Genomic DNA, 17,661 nt, shown 5'->3' with positions numbered 1-17,661 from the left:
GGGCCTTTTGGATTAGTTGGTCTAATGTGTATTTCTGCTTTGGTTTCAGGATTCTCTCCAAGGAGAAGACCTTTCAGATGCTCACAGAATTCTTGGCCACTACTAAGGGGTTCAGAGCAGCACTGTAAGCAGGAAACGCTGTTCCAGAAGCTGGGCTGTGCAGAAGGAACTGACCGTAATCTTGCATCTTACAGACTGCTAAGATGTCTTCATTTCCCATGCAATTGAGAGAAATTGACAAGTGGTTTTTGGATTAATTGGAAGAAGTTAAGGTTACCTCAGTTCCATTCTCTTGTTAATGTCATGGATAGGGGCTCAGGATCCAAAGAGCCTTTTGCACTTGCATACACATGGGGTCTTCTGCATTTCTCTACTCTTAATGCAGGCCCCTCGTATGTGTTTGGGAGGCCAGACCTTCAGAAATGTCTTTTTGGGTAAAGTTGCAATAGGAAGGGAAGGGCCTGAAAAGTCACGTTTTATGCACAGGATGCTTAGGGAGTATCCTGACTCAGGAATGTGTTTGGTCAGTGGGGAATAGTCAGTGGGCTAATACAACCTTAAATTCAGGGATGAAAAGTTTTGTAACTTTACTCTGAAACTGCACTACTGAGCCTTCTGTTTATATTTTTAGTATGTTACTTTAAATAAATGAAATAATTAGGCTTTCTGAAATCATAGTGGTTCCTGGTTTGTAATCTTACTGAATTATATGTACTGAGAACGTCAAATGTTTGCAAAAAAATAAAAAATAAAGGTCGAGCAAGTCTTGCCAATCTGAATTAAACTTCTGATTAGTCTTAATCAGTATATGAATGTGTTAATGCAACTGGCTACAGTGAGGACATTTACAGCAAAAAATATGGGCTATATCTTACAATTAAATATTAGATTTTGTGATGTGTACTCTCTTTACACACAAAGAAAAGTTGCATAATATTCATGTAAATAAGTGGCATTATTCCACAGTGAAACACTTTATTTTTGTAAAAATAGTACATGTTATTCTACTTCATAATGAACAGAAATTTTTGAAATTTTAATGATGCATAGAAAACCACAAATCTTATAGAATGTTTATTTGATACTCTATTGAATACACAAACATGAAACAAGAATGAATGGCTACACATGCTGTTGTAGGTACAAAATACTTTAACTGGATTCTAGCCTGTTCTAGCTACTCTAGCCAGTTCCAAAAAATCTATTTGATTGTTAACCATTTTTTTTTGAAATGCTGCTTTACTTTAAAGTTCAAAGATGGTAGTGTGGTTAGTCCTCTATTTGTAGGTTTAACACCTGCAGATTTGCTTTTTCGCAATTTAATAAGCCTTTTCTAGGTCCTCCAGGGACCTCCAGGGCAACTTGGTGATCAACCTGGAGATGCCTAGAAAGGTGTAAATAAAACAAGTGTTTATTCTCCACTTTTATGGGTTCTTGCAGCCCTAACCTTCACAAAATCGGAGTCTACCGTACTAGAACTTTTCTGCTAGCAAAGTGTTGTCCTGGCAGCTCAGACATATTAAATCAAAACATAACCAATATTTTCAACATCTGTTCAAGTGTTAGTTTCCTCTTTCATAGGAATGCCAAGCCAATATAAATTATCAAAAGTTGCCGTTTGATCCCAGGTTGTTGTTGTTTTTTTAAAGTATGATGTAACAGATGTTGAATGCTATACCAACAATAGTTTTGAGAGACAGAATTAAAATGTCCTGCCATCTTATTTATTTCTGCACAGCAAAAACTTGGCACATTTAAAATAGGTAGATGAATCAAATGAGATCAAGTTTTGATCCTGGTTAGTGGATTTAAGGCTTTCCTTTTAATAAATAAAAAACTTATTTCATGTAAATAGTGAGGCATCTACTGTTGCTCAAAGCAGAGATTATGCAAAAGCACGGACTTCTTAATGACATGTTTCAGATGAATGAACAGAACTCTGAAGTCTCTTCAACAAATATAATAAAATGTGCAATACAAAAAGGTTGCTATTTTACTCTTAGAATCACCATGTAACACACTTTACAGAAAAAGCTATAAATATGACCTTGTCATGAATCACAAATTATGACCACACAATCTGGCAGTAAGGCTTCTTTGGTATCATATTGGGATGATGTTCAAGCTTTTGTCAATTTATTTACTCTGTTTTTTGCTTCCTGACAAAAAAACACCTTTCTTGACTTCCTTATGGTTCTGGAATCATTTTGAGCAGTTTTATTTAATCATGATTTAGTTTCAAACAATACTCGTGGATATAACTGGCTAAAGTAGCATTTGTCCAGCTCAGCCAGACTGAAATATCAAGACCTTTCTCAGCTGAAGCTCGTCAGGTTTGACAAGACTCCAGTGGAAAGGGGTTCCATAATTAGTGTATAGAGGAACAAAGTTAAAACATTTAAGTTGAGTCTCATGCTAGAATGGTGTAGAGAGGATTTTCTAATTGGATGCATTTGGCTCATGATTGGGGTACAACGAAAGAAGGAGGGGAATACCAAAATTAGGCTTGGCCTAAAAGGTAAGACTTATATATTTTTTAAAGTAACCTCTTGAATGAGATGAATGAAAAAGTTAACTCAAACACCAGAACACCACATAATGTGGCCTTAATAGTGAATTGTATCAGGTTAAAAAGTATCCTGGCTACAGATGTAAATATAGGAAGGATGAATGACTGAATATCATAATAATTTTATATACACATCTATGCAGGGATGAAGATGAAGAACATATTGTGTATTTCATTATTATGTCAAGTGAAGTATTAACATGTATCTATTTGTTCTTGGCTGCTTGAAATAATACAATATGAATATAGAATTGAACAGCTTAAACATGTGTTTTTTAGTTGGAGTCACACTTATACCACCCCATGTTTAAAACATATGCTTTTCACTACAGCATATAATGGTAATATACACATTCATTGCAAAGTGAAAAGTTAAGTGATGCCATTACAATGCTTATACCACATTAGCTGAAGTCATAAACAGTGTTTTCCACTGGTCAGTTCACTGTTTGCTGAAATATAAAGTGTAATCCAGTGGCATACAGTCTACGATCTAGTGGAGAGACATGTTTCTTAATGATAAACATTTAATTTTGAGTAGCAGCCATAAATGAGACACAGCATGACATATAAAGGCCAGGCAAGTTGAGAATAAACTCAATCTAGTGTCTTGATCCTATGCTTATTCGTTTTACCATGATCAATTCTTCAAAAATGTGGAGAACAAGCTTGCTCCCTCCTCCCTATTACTTCCCCTCACATATTTGTACATGGCTATCATGTCTCCTCTCAGCCTTCTCTTCTGCAGGCTAAACATGCCCAGTTCTTTATGCCTCTCCTCATAGGGCTTGTTCTCCAGACCTTTGATCATTTTAGTTGCCCTCAGCTGGAAAGCGTCCAGAGGAGGGCAACTAAAATTATCAAAGGTCTGGAGAACAAGCCCTATGAGGAGAGGCTTAAAGAACTGGGCATGTTTAGCCTGCAGAAGAGAAGGCTGAGAGGAAACATGATAGCTATGTACAAATATGTGAGGGGAAGTCATAGGGAGGAGGGAGCAAGTTTGTTTTCTGCTGCCCTGCAGACTAGGACACGGAACAATGGCTTCAAACTACAGGAAAGGAGATTCCACCTGAACATTAGTAAGAACTTCCTCACAGTGAGGGCTGTTCGGCAGTGGAACTCTCTGCCCCGGACTGTGGTGGAGGCTCCTTCTTTGGAGGCTTTTAAACAGAGGCTGGATGGCCATCTGTCGGGGGTGCTATGAATGCAATTTCCTGCTTCTTGGCAGGGGGTTGGACTGGATGGCCCATGAGGTCTCTTCCAACTCTACTATCTATGATTCTATGAAAAATAAACGAGTCAACACCTTCACATTTATCTAAATGTGTTTCAAGTGCGTTGTGAGTTGACTAAAACTTGCATGTCTGCAATGACTTTTGCAGCAACTCTAGTATATTGTGTAGTTTGTACAGTGAAATTGATCTGGATGTTACACAAGATGGCCAAGGCCTTAATTTTGGAGTTATTCCTATGAAAGTGTGAACAATTTATATTCTATGCACTACTAATATAACATGGCTCAACAGGCTTGCATGTCATAAGCAATTTTTGCAAATACCAGTTGTTACAGTTGAGGATTTCTAATCTGAAATGCTCCAAAATCCAAACCTGTTACCACCAGTTACCCAAATCTGCCTTCCAGGAGGCAATAATAGCACTCTTGGTTACCCATTTGCAAGGTGGAAGCAGGTGACTGGTTGGTCCCCTGAGAGACGAGGAAGGCTGGAGAGAGACAAAAATATCTGAAATACAGGAAGTGTGGATTCACACTGAGCTAGACACTTGGGCTCCCTCGATTTTATGCATCTTCAATCTCTTTCTAGCCTTGTTTCTCAAACAGTACACAAGTTGTTTTTTTAATTGTGCCATAAGCAAATTGAGGTAAGTCGCTTCTGGTGAGAGAGAATCAGACGTCTTCAAAGACGTCGCCCGGGGGACGCCCGGATGTTACCATTCTGCGGAGAGCTTCTCTCGTATCACCTTAGTGAATAAGACAGAGGCAGGAGAGAGGAATAAGGCTCTGTGAAATGGTGGGAGGCATGGATATTCAAGATACCTTATTACCGTATATACTCGACTATAAGCCGACCCGAATATAAGCCGAGGCACCTAATTTTACCACAGAAAACTGGGAAAATTTATTGACTCGAGTATAAACCGAGGGTGGGAAATGCAGCAGCTAAAGATCAATTTCAAAATAAAAATAGATGCCAATAAAATTATATTGAGGCAGCAGTAAGTTATATGTTTTTGAATATTTACCATATTTCAAAGAAAAACAGTAAACTAGCTCTCTTAGTAGAAAAGCAGGGTCAACAAAAACAATATAATCTCAACAATAACTTAAAAAAAAATAACAATAAAAATACTTCTTGTCTCCCGCTCTCTCTATCTCCCCATGGGGACTCAGGCCAGCTTCCAACAGTAACAGGCAAACATTCAATGCCTATATCAACAATGCAGAGCTAGAGAGAGAGTTATCATTATATATATATACTAATTTCACTTATGCATTTCCCCCGAAACGTTTGCAAATCCCCTCTCTATATATGTGCATTTCCCTCCTGCAATATTTGCAAGCCCCATATATCTATGTTGATAGCTCTCTAGACATCTCTCTCTCTCAATCTGTGTGTGTGTGTGTGTGCATTTCCCCTGAAATATTTGCAAGCCCGATAAATCTATATTCATATCTGGACACATATGTGTGTGTGTGTGTATGTGTGCATTTCCACCCTGTAATATTTGCATGCTCAACATATCTATCTATCTATCTATCTATCTATCTATCTATCTATCTATATATATATCTAGACATCTCTATATAGATAGATAATTATATCTATATAGGATGTGCAGAGACTTGCAAACATGTGAGGGGAAAATTCATATATAAAAATAATGCATATATATAGATAAGATGTACAGGTACATGGAAATCTCTAGATATCTATAAGTATCTAGGATTTGCAAAGACCTGCAAACATATGAGGGGAAAATTCATAGATAGATACAGATATATAGGTACATTTGGATTGCAAAGGCTTGACAGGGGAAATGCCTCTATATCTGTAGGAGAGATTAACAAAGATTTCAGGGGGAAATGCTTTGATAAGATTAATGGATATATGTATTTCTTCTTCCTGACTTGCAAGGCCTCTCTCCCCCTCCTTTCCCTTTTCAAAACATTCCCTTGGTTCAGAGCGAGGGAGGCTTTGGAAAATTAAACACACCAAGAAGGGAGAAAAATAGGTCATCTATTGCAAGCCATGGCCTCCAGGCTCTGCTGCCGGCTTGACCTTGACCCCATTATAAGCCGAGGGAAGCTTTTTCAGCTCAAAAAAAAAAAAGGACTGAAAAACCTGGCTTATCTTTGAGTATATACGGTAGGTATATGCATATATCCCAAAACACTTTTAGTTCTAGCCTTTTAAAAAAGGGATACATATCGTATATAATCCTGCCTTGAATTGTTAGGAGAGGGAGGCAACACATGAAAATAATAATAATAATAATTAGTTTTTGAAGTGTCTGGAATCTATTTTAGGGGGAAGAATTTGTTGAAGTGGGAATGATTGTATATAGAGTTTTGTTTAAATGTAATTGAGTTATAATGATGCAATGTGAGCTGGGGATTGCATCATGCACTGTCTGCTGTCCACTATGCAAGTGTGCAAGTGTGTAAAGAGTTAACTGAGTGTTGCATCATACAGCAGAGGTGTTTATATATATATAGCCTTCTGCTTCCTGTATTCTCTCTCTGGTTATCTGCTCTCTGCACTCTGTCTGTATGTATATCGTCTTGTGAGAGTCTTCCGTTCACCAGTAAACCTGTTTATAGATAGCTGAAGTCTCAAGCCTCGTTACTGGTACCAGTGCTCCTACGTGGATCTTCTGCTGCATGTGTGCTTATCCAAACCGCGCTGACAGAATTTTGGGTGGAATCTCCTTTTAAACAACACTCCCTTTTAAAAAAATCCTAATCCAACCATGATTATTTCTTGTCAACGAAGTATTTCAAATATATAATTTATATAACCTTTGCATTCAGTTATCTCAGTTATATTCTCTAGGAACTGCCGGCAGGACAATTATAGTGATGGCCACATAGTAACCAAGTTGCAGTCCATGAGTGAGCAGCTGAGCTTTTCACATACAACAGTGAATACCACAGCAATGTTATTAACATACATATTTGGATGCCTTTTACCGGATGTGCACCATTTCCTCTAAGAATGGTGTCTTCATGCAACCAGTACAGAGTTGATCCATCCAGAGGGGAGCTTCATGTTGCAGAGGGGTTCGCCGAGGGTAAAAGGTGAAGTTCACATCGTAGTTCAGCAAACAACTAATTGATGCCATGTAGATGTCAGAGAAGCGAATCAGTCTTCGAGAAAAGTAGGTTGGATTGTGAAAAGTACGAAAGATGCTCCCAAACTGGGGGTTAAACAGATTCTTTGAAAGTGACCTAAAAGAAAGAATTTGGTGTCATGCAGGTAAATCTCATGTTTGGACCAGTAATACATTTGCCAATTAAAACAAGCGCTTGGCATCTTCTTTTAAAACAAGTTGTTCTATACCCTTTGAATTTTGTTTTGAAAGGGAAGCTTGATTGGCAGAGGAGGAGATTAAAATTCCTGGTGTTGTGTTCGAACAAACTTATTTTAGCAATGAACTTCCCAACTGCATGAATTCAATTCTACTGAAAAGTAAAGTGCAAAGACTGTAATATTGGAGGCACAGTGATTTCCACACCAGGACATTTTGCAAGTCACAATTAGTTCCAAATTAAATATTGTAATAGCCTAACATGCAGAAGGCTCCAGATCCATCTGATCTTTGACATTAATCAAGGTCAGGCCTTGGATGAGAGAGTGCCAAGGAAGGCCAGGTTCGGAAAGCCAAATTTCAGGGGAAGGCAATGGCAAATCGCCTGACCGCTCTTTGCCCAAGAAACAGAACATTTGAAAGACCATACACATTTTAAGGCCAGTTGGATAGAATTATTTTCTGTTCAACCAAGACACAAATTTGTTTGCAATTTGTGATTCTTTTCCAAGAAAGCTCACCTAATTTCCTGTCGCTCTTTCATCCATTCTAGAAGCACCTGCTTAGATTCTGCGTCTTGATACATCTAAAAGAAATTCAAAAGGCATCATGATTTAATTTAAATGTAACTATTCACTATAAACATATGTTTAGATAAATATAATGACAGCTGCAGTTTTATATCACTTTCTAACCACAGAGAAAAATATACACAGAATAAAAATTTCCTTAGTTTAAAGTCATGGGAAATGTAATCACTCTAGTGGCAAGTCAGATACAGGCCATTAATAAATCAAGCAGTTCAACAGTCTATTTCATCACCTGCATTCTTTCCAGAAGTCCTGTAAGAGCTTGCTGCCAAGTCAAAGAATGCATATATTGCTCTGTGTTAATGATCCGTATTTCTGTTTCTAACTCTGGAACAATGGCTCCTGTCCTCCAACCATGACGGAGCATGAGATCCTTAACAAACAGGGAAAGGCAGCAGATTAATCAATGGCACTAAACAATGCTACAGAGCCTAAGAAGCCTACAGTTATGACTGGGATCCTGTTCATACATCTCACAGCATCACCATTCACATTATTGTTCACTGCACAGGTTGGAAATCTTCACACAACAACCAAAAGTCTTCCAAAACCTACCTTGTGAGCAATGCATCCCATCCCAACACAATCACTTCTGCGTTGTTGGAGAACAGGGACTTGTTCAGCTCCTTACCTGTAGCTGGACGCACTGCAATAGGTATCTGCAGAAGTATTTATGTCTCCATTGATATGTGTCCTAAGGCAGGATCCCAGTCACTAACCCATATTGAAACAATTCAATCAGCAAAACAAAAGGAACAGATGTACATGCATATGTCCATCCAACCTACAAAATTACTAATCTGTTCACTTCAGGCAATTCACATTAGACAGACAAGAAAATGACTTTATAAACTTACTGCAATGTGAATGAAAGTCTCTGGAATGAAGTTCAATGAAGAAATACTGCCCCCCACCCCACACTTTCTTCTCATAAAGAGGAAGAGGATGGGTTCTAACTATGGGATGGTGGTAGGATATTAATGTTTTGCAAATCTTCTTATGAAAAAGGAAAGGTTCTAAACAAATACTCAAGAGAAAATACTAGCTTTAATTTGAAACTCTAATTTTGGAAGGGGTCAAAAGCAGAAGACTGCAGGAAACCTTAGCCTTTTGACATAAACTAGAAACCTGTCTGAGTCTGAATCAAGACTAGGAATTGGAAAGTCAGTAGTAAAGCATTTAGTTTTAGTTAATTATTAATGTGCCAAAAAGCTAATTCAATTATGTAAGAAGGATGAAATATATAATTGTTAAGGTAAATGTTTTCCCCTGATGTTAAGTCCATTCATGTCTGACTCTGGGGGTTGGTGTTCATTTCCATTTCTAAGCCGAAGAGCCAGCGTTGTCTGTAGACACCTCCAAGTTCATGTGGCCAGCATGACTGCATGGAGCGCCGTTACCTTCCTGCCGGATCTACTCACATTGGCATGTTTTCGAACTGCTAGGTTGGCAGAAGATGGAGCTAACAGCGGGAGCTCATGCCGCTCCGGGGGTTTGAACCTGGGACCTTTCGGTCTGCAAGTCCAGCAGCTCAGTGCTTTAACACACTTCGCCACCGCCAAGTTTTAGTCCAAAGCTGGCACTAACATTCATATCAGAAGGAAGGTGGAAAATACCATCTACATTTTTGAAATTTCCATCTCTCATCCACCATACCCAAATCCTTTTCCTTCCCTTTCTCCTCTGTTATATTCTCTTAATCTTCCCCTTTCTTTGGTTTACTGATTCCCATGTGAACCCCAGAAAATGCCCTTTGGTTAAGAACTTCAGTTTTCAATGATATTTTTATTTGTTTAAAAACAGGGAGAACAATATATATATATATACATATACACATATACACACATATACACACATACACACACACATATATATACACACACACACACACACACACATATACATATATATAAACACATAAATATACAAAAAGTAAATAGTAAATAGGTAGTTGCGCCCACGAATGTTTTCCAATACAGTGAAAGTGGGGGAACATAATGATGAAGAAAAGTAGGAAAAATAAAAGATAAAAGGGAGAAAGAAAAAATTATATATACATACACACACTTTTTCTCTTCCATAGAAGTTTAGAGTTAAGCTCCATATGCTTTTAACGCAGTTACATGAACTTCAGTTTTCAAAAGGACAAATGAGGAATCTCTGGCATATAATACAGAAGGGCCACCTGCATGCAAAGAAGACCCTCTGGTCCAGCCTTTCATGCTGCTCATAGCATTATTTGGCTTCTTTTAATCTTTTGACCTCAGAATTAGCTAAATTATCATGCTGCAATCATGCTTTTTTAAAACAACAAACAAACCCAAGATTCCAAAAGCCATTTACATGTATTACAGAACCAGCTGGGAAACATAACATTGGTTGATTTAAGTTACTTGACTGAACATTCTAGAATTTATTAATTAATTCTACAATTAATTTGCTTTCAAGTATCTTAGCTCAATCAAGTTTAAGAGGCAATTAAATTGCCCTTTTTCTTCAGAAAATGTTAAATTTAACTGAGAACTCTTTTGATATTGATTAGTTAGTCCTATCACTGGTCAGAAATAGGTGAATGGAAAAAGCAGCTTTTTAACAGTTGTTACCACACAGAAGAGGAAGAAACAAAACCATAAAGTTTAGAATGTTCCCTACTACAAATGTATGTTGCTGATCAATACAATGGAAGGGGAATAAAGGAAACTTTCCTTAGATTCTAGTTGGAGGCAGAGAACACAAAAAGCACAGACATAAACAACAGAAGAAAATCCCATGCAGTACTTACTGCAAGGTCACTGTACAAATGGTCACCAAAATAAAGGACCTTGGATCCACGCCAACCTGTTAGTCTCAAAAAGTCAAACAGATTGCCCTGGAATGAAGTAAAAACAAAAGGACGTGAGAATAAACTAAATGCTCAATTTCTTTTTGAAAGAAAAAACACCACACGCCTTCCTTGAAAAGGTCAAAAAAATAAGCCTCGAAGTACTTTGATTTTCCTGGTGAGCCAAGGAAACAAAGGAAAAACATTTGTTCATACTAAGCTGCTTATTTAATACATTTCCATGGCTAAAGGCTTAAGGAGTTCTCACGGGAACTTTGTCAAATTAGGAAAAATTGGAACTTTTCAAAGTCAAATTTGTAATCCCATTAGCTATACAATTTAATATCTTGCCCGTTTCCTGGGTCATAAATAGCCAGATTTATAGTTGAATGGTATCTCAGGCTCCTGTTTATTTTATCCTCACAAGAATCTTGTAAGGATCACAGAAGTTGCCTACTCCTGGTATAAGATTGCCACTTTTTCCTGTTTAAATGGCAGTTCAAACATTAGGAAACTCACCACTGTGACATAAGAACTGACGGGTTCAGTGGAAACTCAAAATCAACCCTTGCTAAGCAGTAATTTAGTGCTCACACTGAAACTGGGAATTTTTTAACTTGCTGATTTCTACGTCAAAGTCTTGCAATAAAGGCAGTTGGAAGCGATACAAACAGACCAAAGTAATTCCCAATTGGATCTTTTGCATATGTAGGACATGTATTAGATTAGTTACAAGTCTGTAAAACCTTTCCTCTTTTCCCAGATTAATTCCCACAGAATTCAATTAAGAAAACCTGGAGACATTTATTCATATTTTGGCTGTGTAATACCTTTGGATGACACTACATCCAGGTTTAGTCATAGAGTAGATCCAAAGAAAGCCATTTGATTCAAGTAAGCAATGATTAACTTATCTTATTGATTTCAATTGACAAAATAAATCCTGGATCCTACATAACTGGCATGAAACTGCTATGCCCCAAATCATGTCAACTCGGCACTGACACACTTTGACCTTAACAAAATTCAGAGCTTGGTTTGAACCAGTGCTCTCACTTAGAAAAGAAACCCATTCATAATAAAGATGAATAATTACATCTCTCATCAGAGACTAGTCAACATTAGCTTTTATTCTAAGGCATATTTGCATAGTAGTTCTTTAAAATAAGTGGTTTCAGCAACTGGAAATACAGAGGCCACTTAACAAGGTTTAAAGAAACATATTAGAAGCAGGCAAGACTATTTTTTCATGCTTCACAGCACATCCAGAAAATTCAACCATCAACCACACTGAAATAATAAAATAAGTAGATATGGTTTAAATAATTTTACCTGTTTGTAGATTTTTCCTTTTTCCAATTTGCTTATTTTATCCCAATGAAGTGAACCTTCCTCATCCATTTTTCTAAAAGGTCTACAACAAGTCAAAGAACTCCTATGACATGTCTGCAAGTTTTTAGTGATTCTTAGCAGAAAATCTATAACCATGTTTCAGAAGAATGTCTTTAATGATGTTTTCACTACAGGATATTTTTACCATACCTTTTCCTAATTTTGTTTAGTTGGCACCCTGTTTATCATGACATCTTAAGAATGGAAAATGACCACAAGGGCCACTAAGTCCAACCCCCAGTCATACACAATAAATACACAAGTACAACAGTCCTTCAATTGCTAATGTTACAGAGATTATTATGGATTTGAAATGTATGCTAGGTCTGAAGTTAATATGTCTGAAAAGACAAAGAATTTTTAGCAAAAGCAACTTTAGCTGAGTTAAGCAGATTCTGATTATATAAAAAGCCACTCATCATCTTAAAAGTAAGCCCACCGTGCTTAAAGAAATATACTTTCAAAAGTTAAACAAAATGCTTAGGTGTTCAGAAGTATTTTTACATTTCCTTTGCAGAAAGACTACCATTAAAAACTGCATTAAACAGTCCAACATTTAATTGATTCCTCTTTCCTTCTGTCACAACGCTTACCTGTGACTGCTGCATTTCTAACCTTGCCCCACTAATTACATGGGATACAGGCATTCAGAATATGCACTGGCAATTTAGGAAACTACTGTCTCTTTACATATTCTTTCTAGGTTTGAGCAAAAGAATAGGGGACTGAACAAAATTATTTGTTGAATCTTTGAAATCTTCTCTCCTTCAATCCCAATGACTCAACCTGTTCCTTTCCTAGAATCATTGTAGGAAGGAGGGCTTCAGTGGAGAACTGCTTTCCCTCCCTGTTGTCCTGGATTCTGCCATTCCACCAACAGAAGCCCACCACTGAACCCTTACTGTAATATAATTCTGAAACATACTTGCGCCTGTCAGTGAAGAAGTTGGGCTTATCTGCTTGCACAATGACCATGTCGAAAAGGTCCCGCCAGCTCTTGCCAACCATGTACTTCATTCCTTTATCCCTGCAGGCAAAACAGGATAAAAGTGACGCAGTTAGATGAACTATAAATGCCTTTTCTTAAGAAGCGTAAAAGGACAGCCCCTTTCCCTTCAGATACCCTTCCTATCCAGCTCAAAACACAGAGCTAGGTTTTGAAAATGATGGTGCTCAGGAGGATCAGCCACTCTCACAAACCCGACAGGAAATGCTCATAGAACATGAATTCTGGAACATAGTAAAAATTATAAATCCCTACTAATGACAACAGGTGTCTTAGTGCCCAGGGCTACAGGAGGAAGAAAGGAAGATAATGGCTCAGGCTGTGGCGCAGGCTGGAGAGCAGCTGCAATGAATCACTGCAATGAATCACTCTGACCAGGAGGTCATGAGTTCGAGGCCCGCTCGGAGCCATGTTTGTCTTGTCTTTGTTCTATGTTAAATGGCATCGAATGTTTGCCTATATGTGTAATGTGATCCGCCCTGAGTCCCCTTCGGGGTGAGAAGGGCGGAATATAAATGCTGTAAATAAATAAATAAATAAATAAATAATACCCACAGGAAACCCTATCTACATGGCAACCTTCTTCAAGCTTTCTATAGTAATGTGTATTTATGATCCTATTGCTTACTGTTTCCTGTATGTATGTTCTGGTATGCAGCTTCCTTTACGCTATGGTTTCTGAGAAGTTATAAAAAGGACTGCAGACCATATGATCACTACAGACTATTTCAGACCTCAGATTACACGCTTGCTGTTTTGCTGTAAGAGATGTCCGGGCCGGATGGCACAGAGAATTATCTCAAACATATCTGAAACTGGACTGATAAGTATTGCACCTGCATATGCTGAACACATGAAGATTGTGAGTAAACCAAATATGTTATTTTTATCAAAGTCTACTTCATTTTTGTCTCAAGTGCATGATATAAAACAAGTTGTTTTATCGGAGAGTATACATTTTTGGGCACTGAAAAACACTTCTGAAGCTCTGCTGTTTTTTTATGCACTGGCAAAATCTGTTTTCCTAAAAGATCAGAGGTAATGGGTTATTCAGTCTAACAACTGAAACCATTGCCTAGCGTAATTACATTTGGTTGTATACCACAAGAGAAGATTTTAACTCTAAGGGGTTTTTGGCTCTTCTCTGAAAGGTCATGCTTTTCTAAAAATTTATCATCTCCAAAAGATGTTTTCCAAAAGGTTATAAATGCCATTTTTCAAAAGAATAACATTCACATTTGCTCCAAGCAATGCAGGAGGAATGTTCTCAAATGTTCAAGAAATCCAAAAGATCATTCCTTTTAGGGAGAGATTTTATATAGATATTAGAATAAAATAGATATTTCACACAACTTCCAATGTTTCCATCATATTGAAGGCTGCTGATAGTCCACACCAATTCAAATAGCTGAGAAAACAATGCTTTAATTTCTAGAAGCAGTCAAGTCATGCTACTATAAGCTTGGTAGCACAAATTTGTTACACAACAGCTACTTTGTCTCAAACATAAGAACCTTGTGGCAACAACTAACAAGATTTATAAGCCTTCTTCAGACTACAGTCAGCTTTATTAGAGGCATGGGAAAGTCATCTCTGCATTTAATGAAATGGGCTGGAGTCCATGAAAGCTTGTGTCAAATTAAAATTTTCCTTAGGATGCTTCATTACAATAGACTAATTTGGCTATTCCCCTGATAACAGTAATATTTATTTTAAAGTCAAGCCACTTGTTTTTAGAGTTGCTGTACACATCAAACTTTTTATCAGTCAAACCATGAACACAGAGCAAATGCATGTGTCCAGTTCTACAAATGATATAAATTAAATACATAGACCAAGGACCAAGCATCCATCATTTTTGGATAGATTTAATAGACAATGGAAGTGCAGAGTTTCCAACAAAATTGGTGACGGGCAGTTAGTGGAGGAGTGGTGCCATCTCCATGACATGATCAGTTTTGAAAGGAATTGAAAACAGTAAGCCTTTGTCCCACTTGCCTCCAAAGCTGTGTCCAAGGTTAAAAGGAAGTCTGCATTCTTCTGCATGCTAAGGTAGGATCTTGAAATTTATATTATGCTGTACTTTAGAAGAACTCAGAAAACAGAGGGCCATTCCATGGATTCTATGCATATCAGAAACTGCATGATACTGAAGACATGAACCTGGCTGCTTTTTCAACCTAAAACATAATCTCATAATCACTATCACCACCCTAGGACGTACCTCATAGAGCCAGAAGTGACTACTTGTCCCTAAATATACATGCGATGACCAACATTCATCTGTCATCGAATTATATATGAAGAGGGCTTTGATCCTTTTGGATGACATTTCTTGCATTCATAAGAACTTGGTAACCAATGTGTAGGATAAAGTTCTCTCAAAGAGGAGAGAAGAGACTCATCCAGCCAAGATCAATAGCAACATGGTAGCTCCTTCAGTTCTTGTACAGGTAATGATGGATAATCCATCACCCAAGGCTACAAACAAAGCAAATTTTCGGTCTATTTGAATACGCCTAACATCTTAATATTAACAATGTGCTTGACACAGAGATTTCCAATTTCCCCATACAGTCCTGGCACATTGCTTCAATGAACACCAAGACTGAACAGAAAAGGATTCTGTATGATTGCTACCAGTTTTTAAACATATTTTGTATTGCTTGATCTGCTAGTAATATCTAGTTCTAATAGCTGCAGCCTTCACAGTTTCATAGCATTACATAATTCTTCACCAAAGCCCATTCTTTCCACATTAAAAAATATCTACATAAAGAATTCACTATATACTATCATTAGACATTTACTATCAACACATTTATCACCACTTTACATGAGAAACTGATATAAGAGAGGATGCTCACACAAAAGTAAAGGGACTATTTGTGATCAGAAAGAGTTTTTTGTTGTGATTAACCAGGCGATTTAGGACAGCATAAGTTTCATCTCCATGAAGAATATATTTTTCTGAAATAGACAAATAAAGCTAAATGTAAGACAAAACCGTGGAAAATGGAAAAATCCAACAGAAAATTTGAATTCTTTATGGAAACATTATCCTGGTGATACAAAACTTCTAATTCAAAGCTTAGGTGAGAAACCAATATGGCTGTATTGAGCCCATAGCCTTCCTTCTTTTCCCCACTACCTATACAAATTGGGTTTGGGAATCAATGAGAGATGACATTATTTATTTATTTATTTTTATCCCGCTTTTCTCCCATGGGTGGGATTTAAAGCAGTGATACATTTAATGTATCCACACTTTAGATGATGGTAGCTTCCTTTGGAAAGGGACACGCAAGGGTTCATGGCTAGGAAAGGACAAGACTAATCACTCTTCTCTGTATATGACTCTCTGAAAACAGTCTTTTCTAATTAGGTTTTAAAGAGAACTTCCTGCTCTAGAAAACCAGTAGTTTTTTCTTCTTCTAAATGTGAATGCTGCACAGGAAAGATTATCTTAGTGTGCAAAGTGTGTATATGTGGCAGCTCAGTATTGTTGTGGCTTCACCGACTGATGCCACCTGGCCCTCAAAAAGAGAAGGGTTCTTTATTCCTCATCTAGATCTGCAATATATCAGACACTATGTATTATTATTCAAAATTCTGAACCAAACTTTAGAGCTTAACTGACCCATGTCCTTTTCAATCCATTTGTACATCATTCCTTTCACATGGACATCTTTGATGGCATCCTAAAATAGGAAAGAATAGTGATGCATCAGTTCTTAAACCTGACATTGTATTTTATGCAGCACCATCAATAAATATGACATTTTATTGGGAAACCATAAAAAATAGAGCTTGACACACGATATAGGAGACATGTGATTAGATTTTTGACTGCTTAGTTTCTTATTAAACCCACAAACACAGGTCAGTATATTTGTGGACTAAAGGTACCACAAAGAATGAACTCTTTTTCCATAAACCTGGTGAATACATAGTATATCTACAGATGTATTTGAATAATTATAGGCTAAATAAAATAAAAAGGAAATTGATTTCAATTTGTAAAATCTGTTTGTCCCATTAGGCACTTCTGCTGCCTTTTCAATGGCTCCAAAAATGTTGGTTGTGTGTGTAGTGATCTTCTGGAATGGTGTACACTGAAAGCATGAAACTGTGGAATCTGGATATCACTTGTATGAAGAGATGTGCCTTCTTTTTGGGCACAGGTTTATATTTTACAATGATCTTCTAATAACAACTATCTGGCATGGATTACCCCAGGATAAACAGTTACATGCATCAAGGACAAAGAGTAAATTAGCAAAGAGTAATCTGCATGTCTATTCACTGCTTTTGAAGCCACACATGCCAGGAAATATACAGGGATATGGCAAATATGCTAGGTATGAATACGAGAGGATTCCCTGCTGCAAGTAGCCCCAGGATCCATGTTCTGCCTCCATGCTGAACTAAATGAACTGGAAGGAACCATAGCACGAAGGACAGATTGGAGACTGTATTTGGTGAAACAAAACATTTTATTAATAGACAAAATTGATCTTTTTTCCTCTTGTTGTCACTATGAAGTCTCTTGTGAGGAAATAAATCTTTAAGTCTATGCAGTTCTGGATAGATATTGCCACAGAGTATAAAGTCTTGTTATGACTAGATTCTTTTCTGCAATAATTTGCTGTCTTCTCTTAAGAAACTCTATTTGTTTTACTGCGGCAGCTGCCTCGGCCCTAGCCTTTATGACCAGACTAAGGGATTGGCCAGA

General features: G+C 37.4%; 2 protein-coding genes across 2 annotated transcripts in view; one reads left to right on the top strand and one right to left on the bottom strand.

Annotated features, from left to right (window-relative positions):
- stab1 (stabilin 1) overlaps positions 1-784 on the top strand; it is a 135,753-nt gene extending 134,969 nt beyond the window's left edge. Inside the window, exon 69 of the mRNA XM_008105146.3 lies at positions 50-784. Coding sequence (XP_008103353.1) covers positions 50-106 — 57 coding nt within the window. The 3' untranslated portion in view covers positions 107-784. The remainder of the gene's footprint in view (positions 1-49) is intronic.
- A 4,929-nt stretch (positions 785-5,713) lies between these two features.
- nt5dc2 (5'-nucleotidase domain containing 2) overlaps positions 5,714-17,661 on the bottom strand; it is a 33,873-nt gene continuing 21,925 nt past the window's right edge. The window contains exons 7-14 of the mRNA XM_062970047.1: positions 16,567-16,627; positions 15,794-15,896; positions 12,846-12,947; positions 11,861-11,942; positions 10,490-10,576; positions 7,940-8,080; positions 7,639-7,703; positions 5,714-7,037 (exon numbers count right to left, since the gene is read on the bottom strand). Coding sequence (XP_062826117.1) covers positions 6,776-7,037; positions 7,639-7,703; positions 7,940-8,080; positions 10,490-10,576; positions 11,861-11,942; positions 12,846-12,947; positions 15,794-15,896; positions 16,567-16,627 — 903 coding nt within the window. The 3' untranslated portion in view covers positions 5,714-6,775. The remainder of the gene's footprint in view (positions 7,038-7,638; positions 7,704-7,939; positions 8,081-10,489; positions 10,577-11,860; positions 11,943-12,845; positions 12,948-15,793; positions 15,897-16,566; positions 16,628-17,661) is intronic.

This window comes from Anolis carolinensis, chromosome 2 (genome assembly GCF_035594765.1).
Source record: "Anolis carolinensis isolate JA03-04 chromosome 2, rAnoCar3.1.pri, whole genome shotgun sequence".
NCBI classification, from domain to species: Eukaryota; Metazoa; Chordata; class Lepidosauria; order Squamata; family Dactyloidae; genus Anolis; species Anolis carolinensis.
This window is presented reverse-complemented; position numbering and strand designations above follow the sequence as displayed.